Here is a 20,705-nt window from a genome sequence, read left to right on the forward strand (position 1 = left end):
TCACTACTCCTGGGCTCTCCACTAGCTTCCGGGTCCCATGCCGAGCGATTGCCCTGCTGCATTGTGAACACAGGAGGTTGCCCACACCGCATGGGCAACATTCAGAAAATGCTTTGTAATTTCTCAATGAATTAAAGAACGGATTGAACAAGGTGGAAAGGTTGCGATGACGACAATATTTTAATTGATGGAGATTGGTTTATTTTGTGATCACTCGTTCCTAAATCGCTATGTGTACCTTAAGCAATATCACACCATCTCAGATGGCACCTCTCAACTCTATCTTCCTTACCTGTTGCTGAAGAGGTCCTTTAAATCCCAAATTGTCTGCCATCTTCAATGCCTGGCTGTCTTTTATTCCTTCAAATATGTCTATTTCCTCCTTTTAAAACAAAACAAAAAAAAAAAAGACAAAAGGAATGTAATGGTTAAACGAGACGAGAAAGTCATTATGCAAAACGGAAAAAAAATATTTAAGTCAGCGATAAATGAAAAATTAATATGCACCCCAGTGCCAAGATTTCAAAGTTGTAACAGGTGCCTGAAGGGTACATTATAATTATGTCACTAGGCTTTGAAGGAAGTCCTTCCACAACAAGACGGTGGCACAGCGACAAGACAATCTGACACCGCTTTTCACTTCTAATTACTGGGCAGATGGCTTTGACAAACATTAAGCTGCTAATTTTTCTGACAGGCTCCGGAATCTTATTGCTGTGCCGATGCCACGACCCAGCCGCGTTATTACAAAATATGCTTTTGGGAGAGGTCTTTGTTTTGGCTTTGAAAAACATTCATTGTTACATTTCATTCCAAGAAAAATGTGTTCTAAGGGGCAATCTGTAAACTAGAAATGAACTGATGGAATGTCTGGAAGGAACGCTTCTGATCATCCAATCCATTTACAAAGTACAGTAAAAGAATTAGACTGCCAAGGTCCTGACAAAGTAAAGGGAACATTTCAGTCAAAATGGAAGTATTGTTAAAACTTTGTTTCAAAAAGAGTATCTAAACTAAAAAACAAAAACTATACTACTGTAAAATACTGTGCAAATGTTTTAGGCAGGTGTAAAAAAATGCTGTATATTAGGTATGCTTTAAGAAATAGAAGTGTTAATAGTTTATTTCTATCAATTAACAAAGTGGAATGTCAATGAACAGAAGAGAAATTCAAATCAAAATTTGCTGTGACCACCCTTTGCCTTCAAAACAGCATCAATTCTTCTACACTTGCATACAGTTTTTGAAGGATTTTTGCAGGTAGGTTGTTACAAATATCTTGAAGAACTAAACTCAGATCTTCTGTGGATGTAGACTGCCTCAAATCTTCATGTAATCCCAGACAGACTCCTCAAATCTTCATGTAATCCCAGACAGACTCCATGATGTTGAGATCAGGGCTCTGTGAGGGCCAAACCATCACTTCCAGGACTCCTGGTTTTTCTTTATACTAAAGATAGTCCTAAGATAGTTCTTAATGACTTTGCCTGTATATTTGGGGTCACTGTCCTGCTGCAGAATACATTAGGGGCATGGCAGAATGTATAATAATCTGCCTGTATTTCTAAGCATTGAGGAAACCATTAATCCTGACCAACTCTCCAACTCCAAGCGGCGGCACCATTCCGAGATCGGTTTTCAGTTTGGCATGAAAGAGTGTTTCTGCTGATCAGAGGCTGTTGGATTGAGATTTGCTGACTTGGTCTGTGATGCTGGGATGGAACCAACCGGAAGTGTTATCCATAAGACCCCCTGCATTTGAGCTTAACTGAGTCAGTTTTAAGGTGAGCACCCACTCACAAGGGGGTGCACGGATAATATTGATTTGTGACACTTTGGTCACTCACTCTGCTTGGGATACACCAGCCACATCCAGGTGGCTTGAGCACCTATAGAAGATTTTTCTACTACTTTGCACTTATCACTAAAGACTTTTTGTGGATGATTTATCATCATTTTATTTTGCACTTATAATATGTGTGGATTGATATAGACTTTAATCACTGGGACTTGTTGCATATTTATTATGCTTTGCACTTTGTTTTCAAGCACTGATTTTTACCAATGCCATAATTTTACATACTTTTACTTGTTGATTGATATTTATATACACTTTTTTCTATTTTTTATATATTTATAATTATTTTATTTTCACTTTTACATATTTATTCACAGATTATTATTTGCGCAGCACTATTATATTATTTGCTATTGCGGCATTTAATATCCGATATAGGAAGGTTGCTCGCGGGAATCTTTGTTTGTTTCAACTCTCCAACTCCATTTGCAGAAATGCAGTCCTATACTTGCATGGAACCTCCAACTATGCTTTACTGCTGCCTGCAGACACTGATTGTACTGCTTTCCAACCCTTCATGAATAAACTGCCTCCTGCTACAGCCAAATATTTAAAAATTTGACTCATCACTCCAGAGTATTTGCTGCCATTTCTCTTCACCCCAGTTCCTATGTGTGTTTTCGTGCCTAGTTGAGTCACTTAAACCTGTTTCCACGTCAGAGGTATGGCTTTTTGCCTGTAATTCTTCAATGAAGACCACTTCTGGCCAGACTTCTCCAGACAGCAGATGGGTGTATCTGAGTCCTACTGGTTTTCGCCAGTTCTGTGCTGATGGACATGTTCCGATGTTGAGGGTAAGTAAGCATGATGTGTTTTTCATATGCTGCATTAGGTTTCCTTGGCTGAGCACTGCATCTACGGTCCTCAACGTTGCCTGATCAATGATGTCCTTAATGCTGGGAAATACAGGCACATACCTATCCATCAGGGAGACGTGTGACTGGCCCAAGATTTATTCAGCAGCAGAACAACCCCCCCCCCACAAACATGCAGCCAATGTCATTAAGAACTATCTTCAGCGCAAAGAAGAACAAGGAGTCATGGAAGTGATGGTTTGGCCCCCACAGAGCCTTAGCTCAATATAATCAAATCGGTCTGGGATTACATGAAGAGACAGAAGGATTTGAGGCAGCCTACATCCACAGATGATCTGTGGTTAGCACTGTGTGTACCTAAGGCCCTGTTCACACCTGAGCGTTTTTCAGCTCGTAAAACTCTCATCCCTGAAGTCTCAAAATGCCCAAGAAAAATCCCATTCATTTCCATGGCCCCTGTTCACATATGAGCGTTTTGTCGCCTGAAACTAAACGCCTGAAGCTCAAAAAAGTACTTGAGCTTCTTTTTTGGCAGATTACAAGTGTTTTTGTTAGATGTCAACGCCTGACTCCAAACACCTGCAAATAACTCCTGAAAAACGTATGAAAATTCCCTAAAAAAACACCTGAAAACGATACGCTCAGGTGTGAATGGAGCTTGAAAGAATTGATGCCGTTTTGAAAGCAAAGGATGGTCACACCAAATATTGATTTAATTAGATTTTTGCATTTTGTAAATTGATAAAAAATAAACAATGAAAATAAATAATTTTTGAAAGCGTTCTTAATTTACAGCATTTCTTAACACCTGCCTAAAACTTTTTCACAGTATTGTATATTGCAGCTTACTAGTGCATAGATGAAGTACCTACCGTATTTTTCCAGTTAAAATATAGAGTATGCATAAAACAGTGCAAGTGGATTAAACTTTTACAAATTCACTCTAAAGCTGAAAGGAAGTATAAAACAATAAATCCATGGGAGCTGCCATGCTCTACAACCCCCCTCCTTGCATCCCAGTCCCCTCCACAGTACCCCTCCTTGTTTCCCAATCCCCTCCACAGTCACCCTCCTTGTATCCCAGTCTCTTCTACAGTTGTCCCCCCCTTACTTGCACATTACTCCCTTTCACAGTGCCCTTTACAGCCCCCCCCCCCCTTACCTTACACAGCAGATAGAGGATGCAGCATGTCCGAGCATAAGGCAGGAAGTGTCCAACTTTCCATTTAACAGGCAGATTGGTTGCTAGGACCGCCCCTAGCAACAACAAATCACAGGCGTTTTAACTTAGACAGCGGCAGAGGTAGGGGCGGGGGAGTCTGGATGGGAGTTCTGTTAGCTTAGGCAGTCTGTGTGGCAGCATAGCTGAAGTGCTGTCACCCCCCCACCGCATATTCTCCAGTTCGGCTCCAGCATCCGCCGTATAAGACGATACCCGGCGTATAAGACGACCCCCGACTTTTGAAAAGATTTTCCTGGGTTAAAAAGTCGTCTTATACGCCGGAAAATACGGTATATCATTTTTTTCCCCCTTTTATTTCAACTGGTAATCCTGTGAATAACACACTTTCCAACCTAGCTAATTCCCCCATTGTATCTATCGAGGGAACCAGGGTAGCTCTATATCGAACTTTAAACACGTCTGTTCATGTTCTGTTTCAATACATGTGGGAAGTATGTAGTTTACACATAAATGAGAAGACTGACTTGGTTCCAGTTCATCTCGCAGGAAGTGGACAAGGGCACAATCTAGCGGGACTGTGATATTGTGGCGCACAGTCAGACACTTTTCACAGAATCATAGAATTGAAAAGAAGCGTAGAACCACAGCAGGAGCGGGCAGCCATTGGTGCGCACTCTCGCCGTATATATGCAAATGCAGGATCACATATACATACGTGATCCTGTACAGTGCGACCGACCTGTAGCAATAAAACTTCAATGGGTCAGTTGGCAAGTGACAGATAAGAGCAGAAGATCCCGGGAGCCGAACATCGGAATAAGACCTGCTGTGTGTAGACAATTGGCAGTCTCAGCCTGGACCCCCACCAGGCCACGCCCCAAACGCATGGCCTGGCAGGGATCCAGGCTGAGACTGCTGCTTGTCTACACACAGCAGGTCTTGTTCTGATGTGCGGCCCCTGGGAACTTCTGCTCTTATCTATCATTGTATGGAGCATGGGCGGGCTCCTTTCCAGCCAGCACTGACAGCAGCAGGCACAGGAATACATTTTCCAGCAGCCTGAGTGACTCACATACATACCATGGGTTCCCAGCGGTCGGCAAGTGGTTAGAGGAGCGATTATAGCACTGATCTCTAACAGTTTCATGTAGTATATCTCCAGTCTAGGTTTCCTGATGCATGCCCCCAGTCTCCAACAACAGCTATAGCATGTGAAGAAAGACTGGCAGCACTTCCAGCATGAAAACGTAATCCTTTATTGCAAATCCATTAAAAATAGAGACATGTATGGCGGCTAAAATCAGCATTACCAGATTATGGAAATCACCTGACTCCCCCCTCCATCACTAGAACAATAGCAGACCTTAACTATCAATGTGAAATGGAAAGAATATTTGCCAGAAGAAAACATGCAAACAACGAAATTTCTCTGACGATGGTCTACATGGCTACAACACTCAAAATGTAGAGTAGTCAGTTGATCTAACCAGGTCGGATCTAGTACAGTTGTATTCAAAATTATTCAACTCCCCCAATGCTGTAAAGGGTTCTAGGGAATTTAGTTTACATTTGTAATTGTATTCAGAATGAAATCCTACAAGGACTTCTTAAAGAACAATATGCAACTGAAATGACATCAATTGGTTTTGTAATAGAGTAGTAAAAATGGATTTTTGTAAGATCTTACCATAAAATCCTTTTCTCTTAAGCTCATTGACAGACGTAGTCCTCGTTGATTCAACACACTCAGGTTATGCTGCCCTCTACAGGAGTAGGACTAGACAGGAAAGAAAACGTTCTGGCCACACCCTAGGGGCAGTCCCAGAGGGTATATCCTCTCACTTCCTGCTCTAGCAAATCAGTTATGTCACAAAGCAGTGTTTAGAGAATTTAACCCAACCCAACTCAAAAACAGAGGGGCGGGTACTACGTCTGTCAATGAGCTTAAGAGAAAAGGATTTTACGGTAAGATCTTACAAAAATCCATTTTTCTCTGTCGCTCATTGACAGACGTAGTCCTCGTTGATTCAACACACTCGGGACGTCCCAAAGCAATACCACAAATGAGGGGTCGGAAAATGGAAATTAAATCCAATCTAGAAGGCCCAACCGGTGCCAACTAGAAGTTTCCAATGCTCATCAATTAAAGATGAGATTCAACAGAAAATTCCAACAGAAAACAACCCTCGAGGTAGACCACCGGTCTCCTCAAATTGCAGCCTGCAAACCTTGCGGCCAAATGAGGCATCCACCGATGCCATCACATAAATCTTATAAAATTTTGTAAAGGTATGTACCGACGACCAGGTGGCCGCCTTACATACCTGGACCACTGATGCCTGATGGCGGAAAGCCCAGGAGTACTGAGCGCTCGAGTGAAGTGCGCCCTAACAGGGAACGGAGGATTCCGACCCTTACTAGAATAAGCCTGTACCACCGTCTGTCTAATCCATTTGGAGATAGTCGCGGCAGATGCAGGCAACCCCTTTCTGGGGCCATCCGTGATCACAAAAAGTGAATCCGTCTTACGGAATGATTCCGTAGCCTTCAGGTATACCCTGATTGTCCGAACCACATCCAAGGAATGCAACGCATGTTCCTGATGATGATTGGGCTGAGGACACAAGGAAGGTAGTACAATATCTTCATTCAGATGAAGCCTGAAACCACCTTTGGAAGAAAGGATGGCTTAGGATGAAGAACTACCTTATCCCTCTGAATCACTAAATATGGGGACTGGTCTGACAATGCAGCCAGTTTTGACACCCTGCGTGCAGAAGTAATAGCCACCAAGAAGGCCACCTTCTGGAATAAAGTAAACAAGGGAATCTCCCTGATGCTTTCAAAAGGAGGTTTCTTCAGAACCGACAACCAAATTAAAATCCCAAGGCGATAAGGGCGCGCGGACTGGTGGAGCCAGGTGCCGCATCCCCTGGATGAAATTCCGCACCAAGGACTTAATAGCCAAAGGCTTCTGAAAGAAGATTGCTAATGCTGAAACCTGACCCTTGATGGTGCTCAAGGCTAGTTTCTGCTCAACCCCCTTTCGCAGAAAGGCCAATATTCGGGTCACCGAATAGGTAAGTGGAGGAATTTCTAAAGATTCGCACCACGCGATATACGTCTTCCATGTGCGATAATAGACCTTGCTGGAAGTCGCTTTCCCTGCTTTAATTAGCGTAGGAATAACTGAAGCTGACAACCCTCTGTCCTTCAGTACCTGGGTCTCAATGGCCAGGCCATTAAACCCAGCGATTGTAAAGCACAATGGAAGATCGGTCCTTGAGACCGCAGACACTCCCTGAGAAGAAGTTCCCAAGGAACGTTCGCGATTAGCATGTCCAAGTTGGCCGGACCGGCTTGACGAGGCTACCCTAGAATTTCCAGGACAACTGGAGTTCCCTCCATCTCCATCCTGCGGAGAAATCTCGGCAGCAATCTGAGATGAGGGAATCCCTTTAATAGCTGACACTGCCTTTACAGGCCGTTCAGCGCGTCTGCTGCGTCCACTGGAGCATCGTGGGCGCGCGTTACCAATCTCCGCGCCTTCGGGATGCTGTGAAGAAGGCACAGATGGTGAAATCCTTGGCGAATGACTACGTCATCACCCTGATATTGCCTGACTGGATCCGAACCAGGCTGCCCTAGAGCTATCTGGCCCTGGCAATCCGACAAAGTCTGATCGTTCTCTGTTCCCACACATATTTTAGACACCTGATTCCTATCACGAGTGGTGATTTCTCCTGGTTAAACATTAGAGACCGAAGTCACCCGGCTAGAGGCTCCTTGGTCTGTCCGTTCAACCGGATCCGATTCTTGTGGGGAACTGATGCTAATCTTTGGAAAAGGTAAAGAAAATGATCTGTTCAGGGAACAGTAACTACCGCTCCCTGTAGTACTTACGCTGACCCAGCATTTTAACCATAGCACACGTCTGAGGATTACCGCTGACATAGATGCATGCCCTAATAGGGGGGTAGCATCCAAGGCTGCGTCACAGACAACCTGTAGTCCTTATATAATCTGTTCCATCAAAACAGATGTTGCCTGGAGGATACCTTTCCCCTTCAGGTCCTGGCGCACCAATCTCGCCCATTCCGTAAATGTCTGAGAACTAGATCAAATGACAATAACTGGTCTAAAGGCTGATCCTATCAGGGAAAGATAGTGCGGGACTCCGCTTCTACCTTCCGATCCACCGAATTCTTAAAGGACGAAGCGTCCTCCACTGAAAAAAAACGTGGCTTTATTCAGTCTGGAAATAGGTGGATCCACCACTGGTGATACCGTCCATTTCTTAATGAGGGAATCCTCAAACGGATAGCGTCTAGTAATGCGCTTGGAACTAGTAAAGGTACGCTTAGAATGATCCCATACCTCTTTAATCTTTTTACCCAAACACTTGGGTAAAGAAAAAACCTTCACCGTCCTGGTGGGTCTGCTAGTACCAAAGGGAAATTCCTTTTTATTTGCCTCTGCCGGAAAAACCTCAAGTCTTAAGGTTTCCCGAACCACACAACTAGTGCGTCCACCAATGCTTCTTCCTGATTTATGGCGGAAGCATGAACGTTCTCCCCACTGTCTGAGGGAACCTTACCTGAGATAACAGCCCCTGCAGAGGTGCCTGCAGCTGCAATAACCATCTCAGCATCTGAATCTGAAGTCTCAGACGATATAGGGGTAGGCGGGGGTCGCTTTCTTGACCCCCGTTCCTAACAGGCCGTCTCCACCCAAGCCACCAAAGACTTCAAAACTGCTGTGAATGCATCCATACTCTGTGCACTGGCGGGTCCCGCGGCCCCCCCGAGGGAAACCGGTGGGGGTACCTGTGTGGCAGGGTCCATGATAATTCCAGATACTGCCCGGAAAAGTCAATTTGCCAAAAAGAAATAAAACTTTTTTTTTTTTCCAGACCCCCAGCGCCACAAAGCCCCTCAGTGTTGCCTGCTTAGGGACCCCTATAGAGCGAGAGAGAGAGATAGACTCCAAAGCTCACCACTTACTGCTCAGAGTTTCAAAATGCAACTTGTTTCAGCATTGTCTAGAACAGACAGGAAGTCTTTTGGCTGGCTTCCCGGGAAGAAAGGAGGCGGCTCTGCCCCTCTGCATCCCTACCGGCGCTTCCCCTAGCTCCACGAGGTGTTTGAGTCACCTCAAACATGGCCGCCCCCATGCTGGAGACATGAGGCTACGCCAAAATGGCGGCCTCGTGCGAACTACCAGACAATGGCGGCGGCCTGCACAGAATAGCGGCATGTCCGCAGAAGGATCTCGCCCTCACAAACCTTCACCCTCATGGTGGTCAGCATGGTCGGCGGTACCGGACCCTGGCGGGCCGTATGCGGTCCGTGGCCGTCGGGAGGCATCTGCTTAGCTGGAGGAATGATCTGGAATGCAGTATACATGTATAGACATCGCCCTGTGGCTTCTGACAGGTAGGATACCTTACACTATCACAGTAAATTTCTAGTACTGCCCCTGACTTCAATCATTTTAACATCTTTGCAATTAGATTGTCAGCTCCCAAACCAAGCCTCCTGGCTTCTTGTTCACAAAAATCACACTCAAACAGGGGGATCTGTGACATGTTATAGGATAGAGGGAAGACCCATCCTTACCATTACAGAGAGGGGCCCGCGTTCACCACAAGACCCGTCAGGGGGAAAGGGGGAACATACTACTCACCATACCGGAACCAGGCAGGCGCCAACTCCTGACAGTACCCCTCTCCACCGAGGTGGGAGGGCTGTCGACCAATACGGACGCCGTGACTCATGGTCTTTGGCGTTTCAGCAAGACGTTTAACTCGCAGGGTCAGTCCCCGTCCAGTGGGACTATGTCGCGGCCGACCCAGCGCGGAGCTATGGCCTGCACGCGCTCGTAGGCTGAACTGGGGTGACCACTGGATCTCAACATCCAGCCCGTCGCCCAGTTCAGCTTTCTTGCTTGAAGATCTCACAGGAACACTGGAGAAAAAAGCTGTCTAAAAAATTTTTCTAAGAAAAAAATCCTGCCAGGACCGAAGATCCCAGCAAGGTATCTAGGTCCTTACTCCTAACTAGACAGAAAAAAACTGATTTGCTAGAGCAGGAAGTGAGAGGATATACCCTCTGGGACTGCCCCTAGGGTGTGGCCAGAACGTTTTCTTTCCTGTCTAGTCCTACTCCTGTAGAGGGCAGCATAACCCGAGTGTGTTGAATCAACAAGGACTACGTCTGTCAATGAGCGACAGAGAAATGTTTATTTTGTGAATTCTTCATTGACACAATTATTTAACCCCTTAAAGACTACCACTCTGAAGAACAGAGGTTCATTGAAGGGTTTTCAATCAGGTATTGAAAACACCTGTGGATGTCAGGGAGCAGCAATAAAGCCTAATAAGCACCAATTAGGCAGCTTTAAAATGACTGTGATACTCAGCTCCTTCTAGACATTTACTGGTGTGGTAACAAACATGGTGAAGTCAAGAGAATGGTGCAGGAAGACAAGAGAAGAGGTGATTACTCTTCACAGGAAGGGCAATGGCTATAAGAAGATTGCAAAGATGTTAAACATACCAAGAGACACCATAGGAAGCATCATTCGCAAATTCAAGGCAAAGGGCACTGTTGAAACGCTACCTGGTCGTGGCAGAAAGAAGATGCTGACTTAGACTGCTGTGCGCTACCTGAAGCGTAGAGTGGAGAAAAGTCCCCGTGTGACTGCTGAGGAACTGAGAAAAGATTTGTCAGATGTGGGTACTGAAGTTTCTGCTCAGACAATACGGCGCACACTGTGTAATGAAGGCCTGCATGCCAGAACTCCCAGGAGCACCCCCTTGCTGTCTCCAAAGAATAAGAAGAGTCGACTGCAGTATGCCAACAGTCATGTGGACAAACCACAGAAGTTTTGGGATAGTGTTCTGTGGACTGATGAAACAAAATTAGAACTGTTTGGGCCCATGGATCAACGCTATGTTTGGAGGAGGAAGAACAAGGCCTATGAAGAAAAGAACACCTTGCCCACTGTGAAGCATGGCGGGGGGGTCAATCATGCTTTGGGGCTGTTTTGCTTCTGCAGGTACAGGGAAGCTTCAGCGTGTGCAAGGTACCATGAATTCTCTTCAGTACCAGGAGATATTGGATGACAATGTGATGCAGTCCGTCACAAACCTGAGGCTTGGGAGACGTTGGACCTTTCAACAGGACAATGATCCCAAGCATACCTCCAAGTCCACTAGAGCATGGTTGTAGATTAAAGGCTGGAACATTTTGGAGTGGCCATCACAGTCACCAGACTTAAATCCGATTGAGAACCTCTGGTGGGACTTAAAGAAAGCAGTTGCAGTGCACAAGCCTAAGAATGTGACTGAACTGGAGGCTTTTGTCCATGACGAATGGGCGAAGATACCCGTAGATCGCTGCAAGACACTTGTGTCAAGCTATGCTTCACGTTTAAAAGCGGTTATAACTGTAAAAGGATGTTGTACTAAGTACTAAGATTGAATGTCACTTGGGGGTTGAATAAAACTGATAATGATGTGAGCACAGAAAATAAAATTTGTGGTTATTTTATTATAAATGTTATGTTATATTTGTCTGACCTACACGTGCCTCTTTGATTTAATTGTAAGCAGGATGACTGAATGATCAAAATGAATGTCAAACTGGCCAAAACAATCAATTTCAGTGGGGGTTGAATAATTTTGAATAGAACTGTACTTGCTTTTAATGAAACATGCTTTTCTTTTTTGAACCCCCCCATGAGGGGCAACGGTAGTTCCTCCTTCTCACACCCCACTTGCCTTCCCCAATTCTCCTTTCTCCCCCGTCCTCCCGCCTCACATCCGTTATTGACCATTTGAAAATATGGTAGCCCATGCGTGTTTTTTATTCTCTTTATATATCAATAAAATGTATTTTTGGTTTTATAATCAGTTTTGTCTCTGATCCTTCTACTCCCACTGGCCCGCAAAGCCCCGCCTTTTCTATCCCAATATTTTTTCATTTGAAAATAGTTCTATTTACAGGTACACGGCTGTTATATGGACAGAGACTCTAACCCGGCTGTACTATAGTAAGCCTGTCGTTCCCCGACTAGGCGGAACATCTGTATGTTATACTGTTCTGTTGTATTATTTACTTTTTCTATGTTAAATTCTAATAAAAACCTATTTGAACATAAAAAAAAAAAAAAAAACACATGTAATGCACATATCGCTCCCAAGAGGTAAGTAAACGCGTTTCACACTGCTGTGCTTAATCACCATGGATTTGCAATGATTAAGCACAGCAGTGTGAAACACGTTTCCTAACGTCTTGGGAGCGATTTGTGCATTGTATGTCTCTATTTTTAATGGATTTGCAGTAAAGGATTACACTTTTTATGCTGGAAGTCTCACCACTCTTTCTTCACTTTCTACTTGGCTGCGGACCAGGCGGGCACCCAGCTTCACACGGCAGCAGGGGATCTCACTTGTACCTTGTGAGTGGTGCGCCTCTCCAGTTTCTTTCAACAGCTATAGCATGTTTACGGTCTCTGACCACCTCCTGTTACATGTCTGCAGTCTGACAGCTTAAAGAGGTTGTAAACCCGTACAATTTTTTTTTTTGGCAACCTGTAAGAGAAACACATAATGAGCTAGTATGCATCGCATACTAGCTCATTATGCAATACTTACCTTAGAACGAGCCCCTGCCGTGCAGCCCGCTTACCTCTATGACGGGCGACATGTCCAGCAGCCCGTCTCCCGGGATCGCGGCATCCGGCCATCTGATTGGCCGGAGCCGCGGTGACGTCACTCCCGCGCACGCGCGCAGGAGCCGACAGTCACGGCACAGGTCTCTGAAGAAACGGCACCAGCGGCCGTTCCTTCAGAGCGCATGCGCCAGTGACGTCACTGGCTGCATGTAAGGTAAATATCTCCTAAACGGTACATGTTTAGGAGATATTTACAGTACCTATAGGTAAGCCTTATCATAGGCTTACCTATAGGTAAAAGTGTCAGAGGAGGGTTTACTTCCTCTTTAATATCATTTGCGACCCTTGGTGATGTCAGGGGCTGCACTTGAAACCCCCCATGTCAACTAAATTCACCACCACTGTCCTACATGCTCAGTACTACCAGAATCAGCAATAAAGTCCTGGCAGTGATTCTAATCCCTTTCTACCTTCTTAAAAAATAAAGTTATCGCTGGAAAACTTCTGCTAACATCGTATTCTGTTAAAGTAAGGAAAAATCCTCTGATCCCTCTCCGCTCTCCCCTAAACCCTGTATTAGCAGATACAAGCAGCTCATCAGCCGGAACCTTTTCAGCCACATGGATCTCCTGCAATGCCGGTCTTCTGATACTGTCCGCTGCGATATCACTTTGTAAAGAAAGATCTTTACAGCGATTCCACCAAGTGCTTAAAAGTATCAGAACATAACCTGGTTTTATTAATAAAACACTTGACTGGTGTGCCCATTTCTCCGGTAGCCTGCAGTGCCTTGCTTTTAAGATTTTTCTTAGCTTCTTTGCTTAACAATCATACTCACAGCAATCCCTCATTAACCCCTCCAGATCTGTAAAGTGTCTAAAAAAATAAATATAGGGGGGAAAAAATAAATGTAAAATATATACGGGACTTTGAGGGGGTTAAAGGCGTGCATGTGTATAATAAATATATAAATTTCTGCAGATAAGCATGTAACAGCCTAATTGCATAGCTCTGTGTTTTATACTGAACAGCTTATTTTAGATTGTCTGGAGTTTTAGTTAAACTTGTTAATAAGTGGTTGTTACTAAGAATGTGTACAGGTGGCAATTAAAGCACCATTCCCTTTGTCCTGGCATCATACCTGGGCAGCATACTACCTATGGAGCTCTTAGCAATCTTCACAAATCTCTGACACAGATCAGCCCCTGCTGCAGCCTCTCACCTTGTGACTTGCAGTTACAGTGTTGCAGTCTGGTCACTGGGGGAAGAGGAGACTAAAGAAATGCTCTCTCTAGCCTGCAGAAGACAGACATCTTATGGCAACCATATAGCTTGTGTTCCACCCTGGTTCCTGGTGTTTCTCCGCAAGTGGCGCCTGTCCAGATGATGTCACCACTACGGTACTACAGCAGAGTCCTTTCATCCTTGCGCCGGCTGCTTTTCCACACACTGCTCAGCAGTCCTGGGAGACTGACCTCCTCGCACTTGTGTTGCTTGCTGCCAGGTGCCCTTGTCCACTCCTGCCCAGGGGGATGTAAGCATTTTATGTACTTTGTTTTTCGGTTCACCTGACTTCCTTATCCATTGCAGCGCGGTGTGGTTCATGCGCTGCCTTCCTCATGTACTTTAGACAGACATCTCAGCCTGGGCAAAGTCACTTGACTGGAAATCAAGGATGACTGTTAGACTGTACAGTAGAGCTGGGCGATAAAACGATACCGATATGTATCGCGATAGTCACGTGATCGATAGCAATAAAAAAATTGAACGATAAAACCGTTCGATATTAGAACTTGAAAGTACCGTATATACTCGAGTATAAGCCGAGTTTTTCAGCACATTTTTTTGTGCTGAAAACATACCCCTCGGCTTATACTCGAGTCAAGGGAAAAAAAAAGTCCGCTCCGATGGGTTTAAGCTTTAAAAATGGCGCCGCCCGTCGCATACATGTCACCGCGCACGCGCCGCAGTGCGCAATGACGTGTCAGCGCCGGGCGGCGTCATTTTTAAAATGAAGGCGCCTCTGGAACAGGTAAGTGAAACAGCTTCACTACCTGCCATTATGCAGGGCTGCGGGCACACTACAAGGAATGCAGTGCTGCGGGCATGGTCTACTTGTACCATGCCCACAGCACTGCATCTCCTGTAGTATGCCCACAACCCCGTATCCTCTTGTACCATGCCAGTACCCTGCATTCTCCTGCACCATGCCAGTGCCCTGCATTCTCCTGAACCATGCCAGTGCCCTGCATTCTCCTGCACCATGCCAGTGCCCTGCATTCTCCTGCACCATGCCAGTGCCCTGCATTCTCCTGCACCATGCCAGTGCCCTGCATTCTCCTGCACCATGCCAGTACCCTGCATTCTCCTGCACCATGCCAGTGCCCTGCATTCTCCTGCACCATGCCAGTGCCCTGCATTCTCCTGCACCATGCCAGTGCCCTGCATTCTCCTGCACCATGCCAGTGCCCTGCATTCTCCTGCACCATGCCAGTGCCCTGCATTCTCCTGCACCATGCCAGTACCCTGCATTCTCCTGCACCATGCCAGTACCCTGCATTCTCCTGCACCATGCCAGTACCCTGCATTCTCCTGCATCATGCCAGTACCCTGCATTCTCCTGTACCATGCCCGCCGCCCTGCATTCTCACCCTAGGGTCCTTATTTTAAATGGGTAATAAAAAATATCAATAATTATCGATATCGACCGATATGAAACACTGATATCGTGATACAGTTTTCAGCCATATCGCCCAGCCCTACTGTACAGCTTCCTAAAAGTGGTTTGAAAGCCTTTGAATAGAGTAAGGGAGGATTATTCCATTGCAGAGATTTCCATTCACTTCCTGTCCCATAGCCAAAACAGGTAGTGAGAGGAAATCTCTGCAAATTATGGGAATTCCTTGGGGACCCGTAGGTCACCAGAACGAGTGTCCCTATTGGAAGATTTCCTCTCTATTACTTTTCTGGGGGCAACTCAAAATTTGGGATTTTCTTTTACTTTCACTTTCAATGATAATGGTAAACAGGAAAAATAAAGAGGGGCAATCTCCCTAACTGGGGAACAGACGGGAATAAAATCTGACAATTCGAATTCACCTGCATTCTATCCAAAAAGAAAAAAAAACAAAAGTTTTGCTTTTAGTTATACTTTATGGTTTTTAACCTTAATGCATTAAGGTGAAAAAGCTGTGATGCAGAATCCCCCACAGCCCCCTCTTTACACTTACCTGAGCCCAATCCGATCCTGCAGATGTGGAAAAAAGCAGCGGCTCTAACCGCTGTCTCCCTCCTCGCTGGGCAGATTGATAGCAGATACTGTGCTAAGCGGTGAGCGGGGCTGAGCCGCTTGCAGTGTGTCAATAGACACAGACAAGGCAGCTAAGGAGCAAGCCAGCACGGGTGCCCCCATGGGAAGCCGCTTTTCATAGGGGGTACTTACTGAAGAGGAGGAGCCTGGAGTGGCGGTGGGGGAACCCAGAAGAAGAGGATCGGGGCTGCTCGAGGAGGTAAGTATACTAATTTTGTTGTTTTAGTGTTGCTCTTAATACTGGAACTGTACAGTACATTGCAACATATCAGAAATGCATTTATGTGTAGTGTAACGGATCAACCTGCACCCCGACCAGGTACCTCCGTTGACGGATGCTCCTAGTGCTTCCAGAGGGCTCCAAGCACTCCACCAGACACCATAACCGCCTCAAACCCCACGAACTGCCACAGCTTGGTTAAAGTCTTGCCGTCTCCTACCCACCCTGGACCTACGACAAGGCTCCAGGTTCCCGTGGGTGGACCTCTTTCCCCATAGAGGGCAGCAGGAACCAGCTCTACACAAGCTCTTACAAGACCTTAGTGATTATCCAAGGGAGCATGGAAGACCATAGCAATGCCTTGTAGAATATTCCCCCAATAAGAGACCAGACTCTAGATTGAGGGTGAACTAGAACTCTTTATTGAACAAGAAACAGGTTTTATACAGTTTTCCCCCACAAGGTTACCGCCCAGGTGGACCTTGTGGAGAACTGGACATAACATTCACAATCCAATAGAAACAGGGTTTTCCACTCAGTCATTCCCATACAGTGTACACAATCCCTCCCCCCTAACCTAATTATCTAGCCATCTGGACAGAACAATGTGAGGTCATTAACAGACAATGGGACGGCACCATCCACATTCCCTCCAAATACACAAACAATAGGACAAGGCTGCCAGTGACAGTCTGTGCCTCTCTCTCACATTGAAGCTGGAATACACATTATCCCAATCCACAAACAATAGGGAAAACCTGTCTGACTTTGAGAGATATGTAATACACACATTATTTAGGAATTACAGATTTCATGGCAATGGGAATAAATCTTCATATTTCTTTATGGAGATATTGCTGACAAATATGACTGTCCCATCTGAAGCAATTCAAACCATTAATTATCTGTTTTTCACTTCCAGTGACGGTGAGTACCGTCACATGTAGGTTTCTGAAATGTCCACCTAAAATTTTACTCTTTGGTTTGGAAGTGCATGCACATTATGGGAGAGTGGCTACCAGACTGAAATAATGGCAATAATTACAAATAGAAATAACTGCAACCCCCTATACCCCCCAGCACCATCATCATCTAACACCTATGATTGCTGGATCCTGATGGGGCTCAGGTATGTTTTACGGGGGGCTGGGAGGGCTGCACACAATTTTTTTTTTTTTTTTTTTGCCTTCATGCATAGAATAAAGGTAAAAAAAAACCTAGAGCCTTCAGAATCACTTTAAAACAAATTTTATCCACATATCTCAAATTTGAAAACAAAAAAAGGACACTCATTTCACAACCGAGGTTCCAAGGAGGAAATTACAGCCTAAAACAGCTTTATGCAAGTAGGAATACATGACTATAATTTTTGGATATACCTGGGCTGTAAATTAACAATTATGGATGAACAGTGGGGGAAAAAACAGTATGATTTGTGAGACATCTCTCTTTATGCTAAAATGAAAGACCAACCCTTTGATTTTTGTATTTGGCAAGAAGCGATGGGCATATAAAGCAATTCTCTTTTAAAAAAATGTACAGTATAAAAGGTATTTATTACAGGTACTTCTATAGCGCCCTCAATTTACGCAGACCTTTACATATATATTATACATTCACAGCAGTCCCTGCCCTCAAGGAGATTACAGTATAAAGGTCTCTTACTCATACACACACATACTAGTGTCAATTTAGACAGGAACCAATTAACCTACCAGCACGTCTTTGGAATGTGGTTGGTGCAGGTGGTGCTGTGGTTGGTATTCGAACCGATGACCCTAGTGCTGCTAGGCAGAAGTGCTAACCACCTAGCAACTGTGCTAGCCTGTATTTCATTTGTTTTCTATAAAATAGATCTGAATAACTCAAAGGAGGGATATATCCCCTCTCCACCTACCCAAAATGAAAATATATAATAGAGCAGTCAGAAGTTAAACTCCCGCTACTAATAAACATTATAGCAGTGCAGGTATTAGAAAGCCCAGCATAATCTGTAAACTGAGTGTCATTGATGCACTCTGTATTAAATGTATCTTTATTAGAGATTTAATCCATAAAATTAACAAAAACAATTTTATAAATAAAATTTACAAAAAAAAAAAAAAAAATCAAGAGTTTGCCACTACGTTGTACTTAATACAAATCTGTTCCTTGTGCAAAGTCAAATAGTAGAATTTACCTTAAAAATAAGTTCAGGGGTTTTCTCAGCCACCTCTTCTATGTCCACTCCTCCCTGAGGACTGCCAACCAGCACAGGTCCATTGCAAGCCCGGTCCATCAATATTGCAAAATAGGTTTCTCTGGAGATGTCTAGAGCTTCTGCTACCATAACCTGAAAACAAGTTAGAAAAAGTAATCCGAGTTAGAAACACGCCTCTTACGATGAAGTACTTGATGCATGAGCAGCCAATCACAAGACTGGGTAACAGTCATATAGATCAGTGGTCCTCAACCCTGGCCTACAGGGCCCACTAACAGGCCAGGTTTGCAAGATAACTGAAATACATCCCAGGTGATATCATTTGCTGCTCAGTAATTGCAGTACTCTAGTCTGCATCTCCCCAAGGTAATACTTAAAATCTGGCCTATTAGTGGGCCCTGAGGACCGGAGTTGAGGACCACTGATATAGATGACAATGACTTTAAAAGGTTGCTTCACTTTAAATAATGGATGTGGCTATGCCTAAATTATTATTATTATTATACAGGATTTATATAGCGCCAACAGTTTGCGCAGCGCTTAACAAAATGAGGGCAGACATTACAGTTACACTACAATTTGGAACAAAAGGAATCCGAGGGCCCTGCTCGTTAGAGCTTACAATCTAAAAGGGAGGGTCAATTGATACAAAAGGCAATAGCTGTGGGGGATGAGCTGATGGAGCAAGTGAAACAGCGTTATTAGTTAGTAGCCGGGTAGGCTTCTTTAAAGAGAAGGGTTTTCAGGGATCGTCTAAAGATGGATAGATTAGGGGACAGTCGGACAGATTGGGGTAGAGAGTTCCAAAGAATGGGAGAAGCTCTGGAGAAATCCTGGAGGCGAGCATGGGAAGAGGTGACAAGGGAGCTAGAGAGCAGGAGGTCTTGGGAGGACCGAAGAGAGCGGCTAGGTTGATATTTTGAGATCAGGTTAGTGATGTAGCTGGGGGCAGAGTTGTGGATGGCTTTGTAAACTATTGTTAGCACTTTGAATTTTATACGTTGGGTGTGTGGAAGCCAATGAAGGGATTGGCAGAGAGGGATGGAGGACACTGAACGGTTGGTAAGGTGGATAAGTCTTGCAGCTGCATTCATTATGGATTTAAGGGGGGATAATCTATGTAAGGGTAATCCAATGAGGAAGGAGTTGCAATAGTCGAGGCGAGAGATAACCAGGGCACGAATTAAAAGCTTGGTGGTGTCATTGGTTAAAAAGGGCCGTATTCTAGCGATGTTGGGGAGGTTAAGGCGGCATGATTTGGACAGGGATTGGATGTGAGCCTGAAAGGACAGTGCAGAGTCCAGGGTTACCCCTAGCACCCTGGCATGTGTGGAAGGACTAAGAGTTATTCCATTGATCTTGACAGAGAATTCCGGGGAAGGGGCACGTAGAGGAGGAAATATTATGAGCTCGGTTTTAGATAGATTCAGTTTGAGGAAGTGGTGAGACATCCAGGCTGATATGTCTGTTAGTAGATCAGTGATGCGGGAGGAAACTGATGGGGTGAGCTGAGGGGTAGAGAGGTAGATTTGGGTGTCATCAGCATAGAAATGGTAGTGGAAGCCATGGGAGGCTTTTAGCTGACCCAGGGAGGAGGTATAGATTGAGAATAGTAGCGGTCCAAGGACAGAACCTTGGGGGACCCCAACAGTAAGAGGAGTTGCAGAGGAGTAAGTGGAATTGTAAGTGACACTGAAGGTGCGGTGAGATAGGCAAGATTCGAACCAGTGGAGAGCACAGTCACGGAGACCGAGCAAACTGAGTTTTTTGAGAAGGAGGGGGTGGTCAACAGTATCAAAGGCAGCAGAGAGGTCCAAGAGTAAGAGTATCGAGTAGTGACCATTGGTTTTAGCTGTTAGTAAGTCATTTGTAAGTTTTAGGAGAGATGTTTCTGTGGAGTGTTGCCGGCGAAATCCAGACTGAAGGGGATCAAGGAGGTTATTCTCAATGAGGTGCTTGCTCAGGCGGTTGTAGACTAAACGTTCAAGGAGCTTGGAAGCAAAAGGGAGTAAGGAGATGGGTCTTAAATTATTAAGATTGGAGGGGTTTAGTGAGGCTTTCTTTGGTATGGGAGTTACTAGCGCATGTTTTAGAGAGTTGGGGAAGATGCCAGTGGAGAGGGAGGTTGAAGATATGAGTTAAAGATTGTAGGATAGAGTCAGAGGGTGACCGTAGTATTTGAGAAGGAACAGGGTCCAGGGGGCAGGAAGTTAGGTGGGCATAAGAAAAAATTTTAGTAACTTCCTCTACAGTAGTTGGGTTAAACAAGGGAAGTATTGATTGTGCAGGAGGACAAGGTGTGTAAGGTGAGGGAGATATCTTTAGTGTAAAAACTTCTTCACGAATTGTATCGATCTTATTTTTGAAGTGATTGGCAATCTCTTGGGCAGGGAGTAAGTTAGTGGGTGGAGGCAATGGAGGACGAAGTAGAGCGTTGAAG

At 44.9% G+C, this 20,705-nt stretch overlaps 1 protein-coding gene across 1 annotated transcript in view; it reads right to left on the reverse strand.

Moving 5' to 3' along the window:
* The window catches only part of SUCLG2 (succinate-CoA ligase GDP-forming subunit beta), a 444,050-nt gene that overhangs the window by 291,078 nt on the left and 132,267 nt on the right, over nucleotides 1–20,705 (reverse strand). Inside the window, exons 5-6 of the mRNA XM_082265844.1 lie at nucleotides 18,245–18,397; nucleotides 293–382 (exon numbers count right to left, since the gene is read on the reverse strand). Coding sequence (XP_082121970.1) covers nucleotides 293–382; nucleotides 18,245–18,397 — 243 coding nt within the window. The remainder of the gene's footprint in view (nucleotides 1–292; nucleotides 383–18,244; nucleotides 18,398–20,705) is intronic.

The sequence above is a fragment of the Pelophylax lessonae genome (genome assembly GCF_965119305.1).
Source record: "Pelophylax lessonae genome assembly, chromosome: 8".
NCBI classification, from domain to species: Eukaryota; Metazoa; Chordata; class Amphibia; order Anura; family Ranidae; genus Pelophylax; species Pelophylax lessonae.